The 12,853-nt window shown below is 39.1% G+C and overlaps 1 protein-coding gene across 4 annotated transcripts in view; it reads left to right on the top strand.

Annotated features, from left to right (window-relative positions):
• The window catches only part of LOC145777676 (uracil-DNA glycosylase-like), a 38,467-nt gene that overhangs the window by 18,568 nt on the left and 7,046 nt on the right, over positions 1-12,853 (top strand). For 3 of the 4 annotated variants that reach the window (XR_014290347.1, XR_014290346.1, XM_082589111.1), the window contains exons 2-6: positions 9,491-9,558; positions 9,840-9,954; positions 11,418-11,588; positions 11,872-11,983; positions 12,447-12,625. Coding sequence is in view for 2 of the 4 variants with exons in the window: in XM_082589111.1 (XP_082445237.1) it covers positions 9,491-9,558; positions 9,840-9,954; positions 11,418-11,588; positions 11,872-11,983; positions 12,447-12,625 (645 nt within the window). In the remaining 2 variants the exon portion in view is untranslated. Of the gene's footprint in view, positions 1-413; positions 550-9,490; positions 9,559-9,839; positions 9,955-11,417; positions 11,589-11,871; positions 11,984-12,446; positions 12,626-12,853 lie in introns of those variants that run through there. The other variant, XM_082589112.1, reaches the window with a different exon arrangement.

Below are 12,853 nucleotides of genomic sequence, written 5' to 3' on the forward strand. Positions count from 1 at the left end.
TTGGTCTGTCTGCACTGTCTAAGTGTCTAAGTACCAAAGGATCGGTCAACAGTCTCAATATTTTATTAGAAATCGATTTCATGAGAGGCCATAGCCCTCACATCTTCATTCTCGTATCAGTGTCTATGTTTACTCACAGATTGAGAAAGTTTCACAGCAAACAAAGTGAAATTTCTCAAAACTTGATTTTAAATCCTAATACATTAACAATAATTAACTGACCCCAGCGATCAAAATAGAAGGTTGTTCATCATTCGATTTAGTAATTTTGCTTGCACCTATATTGCTTTATAACTAACTAAAAATTCATGAGTTATGAAGTGACTGGCAGGAGCAGCTATATAATGTATATACCGTTTCTGTTTTGAATTAGAAGTGTTTCATTCTGCAGCAGCATGATTTTAAGAATAAATCCTTGTTCGTATACAATAGGCCTGTTGTTATAATAGTGCTAATTAATTTTTTTTAAATATGTCAAGTAAACAAAAGAAGATTTTATCTTATTTTACTTCCAAACCTAATGCCACAAAAAGAAAAGTCCTTGGCCCTGTAAGTGATGGTTTGGTTACTAACTCTTTCTGTTGTTGCAATATTCTTATGATCTTTATCTCTGTCGAACCAGTGGTATCATCTTAGGAAAAGCTTTTTAATTAATGCCTAATAACTGTTGGTTAGCGCTTGAATTTGTGATTGAAGAAGCTTTAAGATGAAGCAGTGCTGGTTCGACTATCGGGGTGTGCGCTTGAACAACGCATATTATGGGTCTGCTACTATTCGGTGAGTCCGATTCGGTGAGTTCCTAACCCTTAACCCAAACCCTAAAACGGCAATGATAATTAGGCTACGGTACCCGATAATTTTTAAAAAAAATTAAAAAAATCCCCCTTTAAGGGATCGGACTCACCGAAACGGGCCATTCCGGCATATTATAGTGCAACTGCACGATCGAATTAACATTGGCTAGAATCCATTGCCAAGACATCCGGTACCTGTTGAAAAACTCACTTCCTTATAATTGAGGCCACAGCCGAGAAACCGACCCTTTTCCCACGCTCTCTAGCGCTTCTCTTTCACGGTACCTGGAAGTGGCAAACTCGTCAACGCCACCTAGTGATATGACGTCAGTTGGAGTCGAGCTTAGTGGAGACCAAACTAGCCGAGATAGGCTTGGTTGCTAGTGAATGCGCAAATTTATAAGGCCTCCATAATGAAGACGCATCTTTCAGCCAGCATTATATATACAAATTTATATTGAAAACATACTGTATTGTAGGACATAGTACAGTCGACTATCATGCGCTAACGCTGTAGCATTCATTGGGACTGTCTTCGGTAGTGTTGACATCTAGGTTTTTTTAAAATAATCTAGATGAAGCTAAAAAAAAGACCAGAATAAACCAAATTGAAGCAGAAATAAACTAAAAAATAAACCAACATATGACACTGCTGAAAAATCGCTTTACGACACACAAATCTAAAACAAACCAAACCAAAAAAACACACCAAATCGAAAAAAATAAACCAAACGGTTGCAAATAAACGAGATAACACTGTTCTTCGGAACCCAGCATAATCTCCATCGTCGCTGGGATACTTTTTGCGGATGAAAGAGACAATGCAGGATGTCAGCATGACTCTGTTCGAGTTGCCCAGAACTTCTCCATCCAACAGCCACTCCAGCACGTGCCTATAAGCGACCAGCCTGAATTGCCTGGAAGATATAACAGCTTCGTTTAATAATGAATGGAACAATTACGCAACCAGCTCTTGAAAGGCCGTTGAACAGTAAACCAGCTCAAGTAAACTCACTCATTTGACAACTTTCCATCGCGTCCTCTGGGCTTGCCATCTTTTTCCCAATTCTTCCTATCAACCCTGAAGAAGGTTTGTAGGACTGCTGGATTGACCATTGCATGGAAGTCGTCCAACACAGTGATGCAAGAGGTGCTCTCCGCCATGCTGTTAAGCATCCTTACACACTGCTCGATTTCGTGGTTCGAATGTCACATAACATTGGTTAAGACGTACCGTACTACCTCACATGGGCCTATGACAGCTTTGGTCTGTCCCTTAACCAACAATTTCAATGGATAAGTCAACAGACCTGGTTTATTTTTTTCAAACTTGAGATTGCAAAGAGCCTATACTACCTGCTTTCACATAATAAGCACGTGCAACAAGATCAAAGCAGCGAAAAAAAACCTCTTTCGTCTAGACCAGTGTTTCTCAAACTTTTTTAGTCCATCGCCCCCTTTTTGTTATTGAAATAAAATTTGGCCCTCCTAATTCTGTCAAGTAAAATAAACATTGATAATAGAGTGATAGACAAATTTGGTTTTGGGAATTTAATCAACAAAATTGACAGTAACATGATAATGTTCAATGGGATGGATGAGCTTGGCGACTTTTACAAAGTTTTGAAATGTTTGGCGACATCTTCGTAAGATAGAGTCGAAGATCACCCCGTTTATGAACCAGCAAGCGATTTCTTTGCTTTGAAAGCTTCAATGTCACAGCCGAAAACCCCTTTTCAACCATATAAGAAGTAGGAAAGGACAAAATCCACATTCTAGCTTCTTTCCAGAGAAGCTCATATTTGCCAGCAACCTGGCCCCAAAACAAATCGTATCGATCATTTCTGAATTTCACTCTTGACTTCTCATCTGTTTGCATATCAATGAACTGCTGTTGAAGTTCCACTTCTATGTCTGTGGGTTCCGTAGAAAATGGTTGTACCACCCAGTTTGGAACATGGAGGTCTACGAGATCTGCAAAGCGAAGTTTCATATCTCATGAAGCATGTCTAAATGTGAGCAGTAATTTTGCCGTTGCTCTTCTGTATTAACATTCTCGCTCAAATTGGGAACTGAGTTAAGACATTTCGACCCAAATTTTGTTTGAATAAAGATAGCTTTGCAAGGAATGAGGTAATCACGCTTTTGCACTTGATGAGAGTTATCATTTCTCCCTGAAGTTTTCTGTTTACTTCGTTCATGGCATGGAAAATGTCCGCCAAATATGCGATGTCATTCTTTAAGGGTATCACATCCTCAGCTAATGTCGCGTCAGTGCTTGATAGGAATTCGGAAACTGAAACAAAAAGGGCATAAAAGCGGCTCAAACAAGTACCTTTTGAAAGCCATCTTACCGTGGTATGCAATAAAAGACGTTCAAATTGTTTATCATTTTGGCAACAAAGTGAACGAAACAATCTGTCGTTGAGAGCAGTGTTTTTTTTAAGGTGTTTTGGGGGACCGAAACGGTCCCCCAAATTTCTCCAGCGGCTTCCCAAAATTTGGACTTGCAACTACAGTAGAAAAGTAATGGTTGTTTCTCGCTATGTCTTAAGCAAATATGGCTATTTTTTGGTATTTAAATGAAACACTTGCGATCTCTTAAAACTACTTGGCGGTCACCCAAACCAAACCTTAAAAAAAACCCTGGTTGAGAGCATGCGCTTTTATCTTGTTGATGCATTTTATCACAATATTCAGTGATTCATGCAGTTCAGGACTGAGATTACGGGCAACCAAATGCTGACGGTGAATTACACAATGTATTGCAATAAGTCCAGGAATTTCTCTTTTCATCAGTGCAATGAACCCTCGATGCTTTCCAACCATTGCCGGAGCACCATCGGTTGCGCATTGTAGAATATTCTTCAGTGGAATCTCCTTCTCGTCGTAAAAGTTTTTAACTGCATTAAAGATGGTTGATGCCTGAGTATCTGTAGGAAGATTGAGCGTAAAAATCATTTCTTCTTGGGTTCTCATATTATGAACAAAACGCACATATCCAAGCAGCAGCGACACATTGTCAGTAAAGGTGGATTCATCTATTTGCAGTGAATGATTTGTCACACGTAGAACCTCAATAAGTTGTTCCAACACGTCAGAACTCATTTTGTCAATACGACGCTGGACTGTGTCGTTGCTTAAAGGTACAGCCCTCAAAATTGATGAAGCATTTTTTGTTGCATAACTGTTTCGATGATTTTCTTTTGCAGCTGGCAGAATAAGATCTTCGCCAATAGTATGAGGTTTCGTCGTTTTTGCAATGAGCAAAGAGAGATTATAAGAGGCAATAAGACCATTTTCCATTTTCGTGTCAGTCCTGTTAAAGAAATTTTGGATAGTAGGCTGCTTTGCTTTTTTATTTTTAAGCTTCCTAAAGTCACAGCCAATTTTGTTTGGATGCTTTCTTTTGAGGTGGTCATCGAGTCTACTTGGCTTCATTGCTTCATTGGAAAAGACGGCATCACACACCAGACACATTGGTCGACTAGAATCATGCGGGGTAGTAGTGAAGCCATATTTCAAATAATTTATATCATATTGCCGCACTTTTACTTTCCTAATCTTTTGCAATTTAGCAGGAGGCTGAGATGAGTTATCCTTGTCTGATGATGTTGAAGACATAATGGTTTGCAGAGTATTGGTATCTGAAGACTTGATCAAAAATATATCACTTGATGCTAGTTTTTAAATTCATTCTAAAACTTTTTATCTAAAATCTATGTCTATAACTTCTGTCACAGGTTTTGCCTACTATAAAATTGGAGATAAAGTTCTGATCTCTATCAAATCAAAATCGTAAAGCCACTTTATTACTTCCCTTTGTCTGCCACAATAACTCATCGACAAGTCTAGCCCCAATTTTTGCTGCTGAACGTTTCTAACTATCAGCAGAGAATGTTGGGTTATTATTTAAGAAGTCTGTTAATCCTGTTGTAATTGAAACCTGTTATCTGACTGGCAACCTATCATTCACTGTGATCAACTACTAACTACCGTACATGCTGTTTTACGGAATGGCCCGTTTCGGTGAGTCCGATTCGGTGAGTCTGATTCGGTGAGTCTGATTCGGTGAGTCCGATTCGGTGAGTCCGATCTCTTAACGGGGGATTTTTTCAATTTTTTTTTTTAATTATCGGGTACCGTAGCCTAATTATCATTGCTGTTTTAGGGTTAGGGGTTTGGAGTTAGGGTTAGGGGTTGGAGGTTAGGAACTCACCGAATCAGACTCACCGAATCGGACTCACCGAATCGGACTCACCGAATAGTAGCAGACCCGCTGTTTTAAGACTGCTTCGCTTGACACTGACCCAAAACTTCGTAACTTACGAGGGTGAAAACCAGTGATAAAATTCGGAAGTCTTTAGCCTTAGCCTCGAGCTCAGATGTTGGTGCTGCAGTAGTTGAACGATATAAATTGATCCTAACTACTGAAAAATTACAACTGATCTGTCTCTTGCAAGCTGTGTAACGCTAACGCACGCCAAAACAATTGCAATGTCTGGGAATATGAAAGAGCATTGTGACGTTACAACTTTCAATTTCATATTTTGCTAAGAGCACTGTGACGCTACAATAAATAATAGATAATTTTGCAGTGAATTGATTAGATTTCAATACAAGACGCGATAAAGTAAACTTTTGCAAGATTGTGAGATGTTGTTACTCTAGTTTATGTCCATAAGTGAATTTGTGGTTTATTTAACTTCATAGTACCATAGCCATAGTGCATAGAACTGATTAGCGCGTTGGGCTGTTATTGGTGGTTTGATAAATTCGCCCCCTTTGAGTGTTTTTGCCCCCCAATCGCCCCTTTGATTTTTTCGCCCCCCTGGCGCTTGAAATTGCCCCCTGGGGGGCAATTTCGCCCACTTTGAGAAACGCTGCTCTAGACAATGGTCGGCAACCAGCGGCTCCGGAGCCGCTTGCAGCTCTTTAGCTCCTCTGAAGCGGCTCCCTCCAGATTTGACATGATTTGGTATAGCCTATGCGTTCGACTGTGATAATGAAAAAAAAAACGGCATTAAAGCGTTGTTTACTAGTTGTGCAAGATGATGCAGCAATGAGCCAACTCTGATCGAGTGATACTCTGTCAGAAAATAATAGACTTTTTTTACAATTTTTGTTATTCAAGTTTTGACTTTATCAGGTCAGTTTACAGCTTTTGGCGTGAACACTGAACAGCATACCCTTTTTTATCAGTAGCCATGCACAAATAAAAAAGAGAAAAGCTTTAGGAGAAAACAGAGATGTTACTCAGCATGGACAATTGGACATAAACATGAACTTTGCATTCAATGCAAATGATGTTGGCATATCTGCATGCTTAATAGCCTATGTGGGAAAAAATCCCAAAATAAATGACTTCAAAAGGCACTGTCAGAACAGCCATAGAGCATTAATTTTGCTGCACATTATCCCATTTTGGAGATTAGTTAAAGTAGGCAGTATTGGAACTTATGCAAAGATCGGAGCAGAGTGAAGAAGCTTTCAATAAATGGATAACAGCCCAATGCTGCTAGTTTTGTGGCAGCTCAATAGATTGTTAAGCAAGGAAAGCCATACACAGATAGAGATGACGGCATAAAAAAGAATTGTTCGGTAGCAAAGAAACTGTGGTCTGATCTACTTAAAACACATATATATATTACGTTTTGTGGCTCTCAGCTGGTCATATCTGCCAAAATATGTAACAGAATCGCTATTTTGTTAAAAAAGATTGCCGACCACTGCTCTAGATCAAACACAACTAAAGGACTTGCAAAAGCGATTGTCGCTTCGGTCTGACTCCAACTGACGTCATAATCCGCGTGTTGCGCAATGCAATCCGCCATTGCAGGAACGTGGCCAAAAATACAAGCGCGTGGAAAACCATGGTTTTGATAATTTTTATTGAGATAAATATAGCCTTAATAAGTAAGGGCGAAGTTGGTATTTATAGATTGAAACATGCTCTTTCAGATAAAGTGCGGTCAAAGTCATCGTGCAGTTGCACTTTAAGGACTGCTCTCCAATCTCCATTCGGTGGTATCTAATGAATGAAATAATTCCTGGCAACAAGACTTCAACAATGGGAAGCTTCCAATGGCGTACTGTCACCACTTTGACAGGGTGTTCAGTGACGGCAAAGCAACAGCGGGGGGTCTGGGGGGGCCTCCCCCAGAAAATTTTTAAAATTAACATTGAATTTGGTGCATTCTGAGAGCATTTTCAGCACAAATTCTGAACATGAACAGAACTGACAAAAATAGTGTTGTCGGAATGGAGAAGAATACAAAATAGATATTTATTTGACAGCGCCTATTGAATGAAAGACTTAATAATATCAAACATTAAGTTGCATTTCTAAAGTCACATACTTCAGTTCAGTTTTTATTTCCGACCATCAAAACGAACAATATTACTTGCCATAACACAGCAGGAGTTTGAAAAAACGCGAAAGTTAAAGCGTGCTCGAGATGGAAATGATTTACTTCATGCAAGGATTAGGCACGGTCGCAACACCTTGAGAAATGTACAAGCGAATTAAAAACAAACAGGTGAAAGTTAAAACAAAAAATAATTACAAAACGATTAGATGTGTTGTTTTAGAATGCTGCATCAATGATATTGGCTGTTGCCATAAGCTTTGTTGCAGATTCAGACAAGCTAGTCCTAATTTACTGGCACTTGGTGCATAAAAAACATTTTGTCTTATCTTGTTTCCAACTCTGATCACCTCAAACTCTAATCCAACAAGCTAAAACTTGCTATTGCCTGGGATTCCCCCAATGACGCGCCAAGGTGTTCAGATCAGCGAGTGAACAGCCTGGCTGAACTAAAACCATTGCTGTTTTCGCTGCCTTGTGACGTCATTTTTCTTAATTGTTTATTTTAAATAGCACTCGCCAAGCTGTCAGTGCACACCCAGCTTAAAGGTAATGACCGAAAAAAATTAAAGGCAATGACTTCAAACGTTGGAGTATTAAAATTAGAAGGGGACGAGTTTTGCAATTGAAAAGAAAGCAATCAGCATGCAGCAAGATGTTAGAATATCATGAAAGTAAAGAACATCGACAACCGATGGAAATTTTCTTTTTTTCTGGATTTCTTGGGGTGTTCAGTAAACACCTTGAACACCCTGAATATACGCCACTGGAAGCTTCACTCTGTCAATCTCAGTGACTGGCCCTGCGTCAGTGGTTCAAAACCTTTGCAACTATGTGAAACTGCCAGGATTCAGCTTTCCCAGTCCAAAAAAAACAGATTCAATCAATCAACGCCTGACCAAACAGCTTGAAAACTTGTTTCAACTTTAAAAACTGATATAAAAAAGGCGGTAAAAATGGCAAAAGATGTTTTCAAAATAAAAAATTCACTCAAAAACTAATAAAATTAGAAAATCGTTGAAACTAGCATCAAAGCGGCTTTGAAAATACTGTAGCAGACAGAGTCATTCATTCGGGCTTTTGAAGTTAACAATTTACTACATGGCCGAAAGTTAAGAGGACGTGCATGATGCTTAAAAGGCATCGGTATGACCATGAGATTTTGATGCTATCTCAATGACTTCATTATAATGCTACCATGCCATGAACTCGTATGATTTCTTGCGCGAATGCAGCGGTGGCATAATGACATCAAGCTGGATGATGAGAGACTTATTTCTATATTTCAAGAAGTGCATCATTAGTGTTAGGTTATTATTCCTACATGACATTTGGGTAAGAAGTCGTTACGCCTCGCGAAATTCGGTGTATGGTGGCATACGGATTGCATCATTTGGATTGAAATATAAAGACTTGCTCTGTCAGCTCCACATCGCTGTAGTGCATGCGGAGGTACTTTGCAAAGGTACTTTATTGACATGCCAAAATAAATAAACATAGCCAACTTATTGCTGGTATGTTTGTTTTGTCGTGTACCATTTTACTTGGCAGTTGGCACTGTAGCCAGTACTGGATGTTATCACAAAATAAAATAAAAAAGAGATAAAATATTTTCTGTTTTTTATTAACTGTTTGTCTAGAATAATTGAATAGCACTGAAGATGAAAACAGTATAGTTTTTGAAACGTTTTCTAAATATGAGTATCGTATCTACATTTTTGGCCCTTTATTTTTGGGTCTGCTACTATTCGGTGAGTCCGAATTGGTGAGTTCCTAACCTCTAACCCCTAACCCTAAAACGGCAATGATAATTAGGCTACGGTACCCGATAATTTAAAAAAAAAAATGAAAAATCCCCGTTAAGGGATCGGACTTACCGAAACCGGCCATTCCGTTTTTTTTTGGTTAGATTAATCAGGCGTTCCAACCATTTTGATGCTGTGTTACAAAAAGCTTTGTAATATAATAAACAAACAAAAGCTGTGTAAATGTTTGACTAGATATAATTAAGCTGTGTAGTTTTTTTCGTGAAGTTGTAGTTACGAATATCAGTTGTACATGTACCCCTTTAACTGCCACACACTTTACCCTTTCAGTTCACCGTTTGTGACCTTTTTACTTCAAACAATTGGAGCTTGGGATTGGAAAAGCAAAGACAAAAATCTTTAACATAAATTGTTCAGAAACAGTTTCACTGATTGTTAGAGTCGTCAATCTGTTGAAAGTTTGGGCTTTTCAAAGAGCCCGTGGCATTAAAAGGGTTCTAAGACATATTGCCTCTATTGTTGAGTGTAACCCACATTTGATCATCCGTGTGTTTGTTTACAGGTTAAGGATAATGAGTTTTGCAGTAAGCTTCCGAAGCCTGCTACGAATTCCAAGACTGACGCTGTAAGGCAAGTAAATGTCGAAGTTGTTGTGAATTGTAAGAACGGAATGAACACAGTACTGTAAATATTCAGTCGGTTTAGTGTAAAGTGATGTGGTTAATGCTGTTGTACAATTTAATGTCACTTATTTTGAATTTATTAAAGATGTAATCAGTCATTTTGACTAATAAAACGTTGAAAAGGAAGTAGTTGTCAGATTACCATCATATTTAGCCTAACGGCCTTAGCCTACATTCACTTAGCCGAATATTTGTTATTATTCTGCTGACGTGCGAATTTTTGTGAAGGCTTGGCCAGAAAACATTCCCTACTTGTGACTTGTCTCAAAGCAACGAGAAAACGATGGGTCGGTCTTGGTCGAATGCGTTGAAGTATGAACTAACAAAGCCTTATTACAAAAAGGTGTGTGGCGGCTTGCAAACAAGGATGTGCGGATGTGCAAACTTTAACATCGCTTGGACTTTGAACTGATTATATAACTTCTTTATTGGGTTTGCGTGATAGTCAATGAATCCCAACTTGTTTCGTTTGGAGATTCTTATCCGGTTTAATTTCGATTTCCAATTGATGACAATACCTAATTGACTTTATTTTCAAAAAATATATATAGAACAATCAAACAAACAGCAGTGCAGCAACAATGTTGATCGAACAATTATTACGTCATTCTTTGAAAGGCATTGTCCCGTCAAGTGGTAAGATATGTAATCAACTACCTAACCTGAAGAACAACCAAACTCACATTTTTGGAAAGAATGTGGTTTGGTTTATCTCTGCTCTCTATTCTGCACGCACAAGAAAATACTAACCTAATGGTAAAGTCATGAGTCTGCTCCTTCTGTGTGAACCGCAGCTTGTGCTGTCACGTTATTCAATCCAAATGACTTGTTTCATGTCTGTTATTCGTTTTGGCTTTACGTTAAACAAGCTTGTACTAAGAGCACGGTAGTAATTTTCCAGTTTGCTCTGGTAAGATGTAAGAAATTTGTTAGTTCGACATTATTGATTTCTTGACTCGTTTTACCCAACCAGCGTTAGATAATTACAGTGAACCAATTTGAGTTTATCAAACGCAGTGATCACAAATGTAGTTACAGTTACTTTAGAAGTCTAACTTTTCAACTTGCTTTAAATGATCACCCCCGTTGAAATGTAGATATTGTTGCATAAAGATATCCACGGCCGGTGAACATAACGATGCTTTTTACTTGTCACTCCTCATCACATAAAAGATTTGCGTCCCTGTTACCTGTCAATGAATCAATGGATATTTTGCCAGAACGGATATAATATGGAAGTTGTATAGCCCTACACACTGCAAAAGTTACACAAATTCCCATCCTGACAGGGAAACAACCAACCAGCGTTGGATAATTACAGTGAACCAATTTGAGTTTATCAAACGCAGTGATCACAAATGTAGTTACAGTTACTTTAGAAGTCTAACTTTTCAACTTGCTTTAAATGATCACCCCCGTTGAAATGTAGATATTGTTGCATAAAGATATTCACGGCCGGTGAACATAACGATGCTTTTTACTTGTCACTCCTCATCACATAAAAGATTTGCGTCCCTGTTACCTGTCAATGAATCAATGGATATTTTGCCAGAACAGATATAATATGGAAGTTGTATAGCCCTACACACTGCAAAAGTTACACAAATTCCCATCCTGACAGGGAAACAACGAAACGACCATACGGTCTATTGCCACCCTACAGCACTGTCAGGCTGGTTTTCCCATGACACCATGTTCATGATCACAAAAACGATGTTTGCATTGTCAATTATTTGACCAATTGCAATTAATTATTTAGCCAAGATTCTAAGGATTCAGTGTTCAACTATTGGCTCTGTTGCACAGTTGACTGCGTTTGTCAAATCGGAACGAAGTATGCGCACAATTTACCCTCCTCCTGAGCAAGTGTTCTCATGGACACACCACTGTGATATAAGAGATGTTAAAGTTGTCATCCTTGGTCAGGATCCATACCACGGTGTCGGGCAAGCTCACGGGCTTTGCTTTAGTGTGCAGGTGAACCTTTTAAGTGTTAATAGGAATAGTTTTAGTGATTACATGTTTGCTTCCAAGCTGAAATAATTACGCTTACGTGCCCGATCAACCAACGTTGTGCGCGGGTTTCTGTAGAATATTTATAGTTGAAGTTTTCTCAGGCTTTTACATATTTCTTGCCTCCACATTGCTTTTTTGTTTCGCTATCGGTGTACTGATTGTGTATAAGAAACAATTTTCTTGCTGTTTTTTTGCAACAAACTGATTGAAAATGCTTTATCGTGTTTATTGTGATGCTGTGCAGAAGGGAATTCCCCCGCCACCGAGCTTGGAGAACATTTATAAGGAATTGAAATCAGATCTTGGAACCTTCGAGAAGCCCGAGCACGGTGATCTGACCGGCTGGGCGGAACAAGGTTGGTCTGTTTAACCATTTCATTAGTTTTCAGAGAGTAACAAACTCTAAATTTGTGTTGGGTTGGAAATTCGTTCAGCTTTGAGTAGTTATTTTCAATGAAAGATATTGTCACGCTTTGCTCGCATTTGGTGAGCCACCCCTCGCATCCCGGCACTTCGATTGCTCGTATGTGAGACACAATGTGGCGACCGTAATTTCCAAACTGCTAGCTGCTGAAAGCAGAAAATTTGAATCAAGTTAAAACTCGCTTGACAGTATTCTATCTTACTGAATATATTAAACTATCATCATGATCTTGCACAACGTCTAGGAGCATAGTCTGCACTGCGTATGTGGCGTTGTATGAAAGTCATTATGAAATCCAATACTTTGTGCACTCTCTCAAGGACACTAGCGGTACCGATTCATTGGATTAATGAGAATTGTAGAAAGAAGGTGACGTCATAAGCGTATCACTCCAGGTGTCCTTCTCTTGAACGCTGTGCTCACAGTGCGGGCCAACGAAGCAAACTCGCACAAGGACAAAGGTTGGGAACAATTTACGGACGCGGTCATCCGATGGCTCAATACAAATCTGACCGGGGTCGTCTTCATGCTGTGGGGGGCCTACGCCAAGAAGAAAGGGAGCGGAATCAATTTGGTGAGTCTACTTCGTGACGTGTGTTGGTCGACTAGATGACGTCACTTCAAACTTTTTTCGCTTGAGTTTGCAATCAAGCGTGACGCTGAGTCACTTTTTTGTAGAAGACGTTGTTAATAAAACAAATTTTTCCTAGGGTTTCTCGTTTTGGACTATGTAGATTAATTATTATCAGTAGGTTGGCATGCGGAAGTCGAGTGTGCAATGTGCACGCCTAGCATGTTGTCT

Source organism: Aplidium turbinatum, chromosome 9 (genome assembly GCF_918807975.1).
Source record: "Aplidium turbinatum chromosome 9, kaAplTurb1.1, whole genome shotgun sequence".
Lineage (NCBI taxonomy): Eukaryota > Metazoa > Chordata > Ascidiacea > Aplousobranchia > Polyclinidae > Aplidium > Aplidium turbinatum.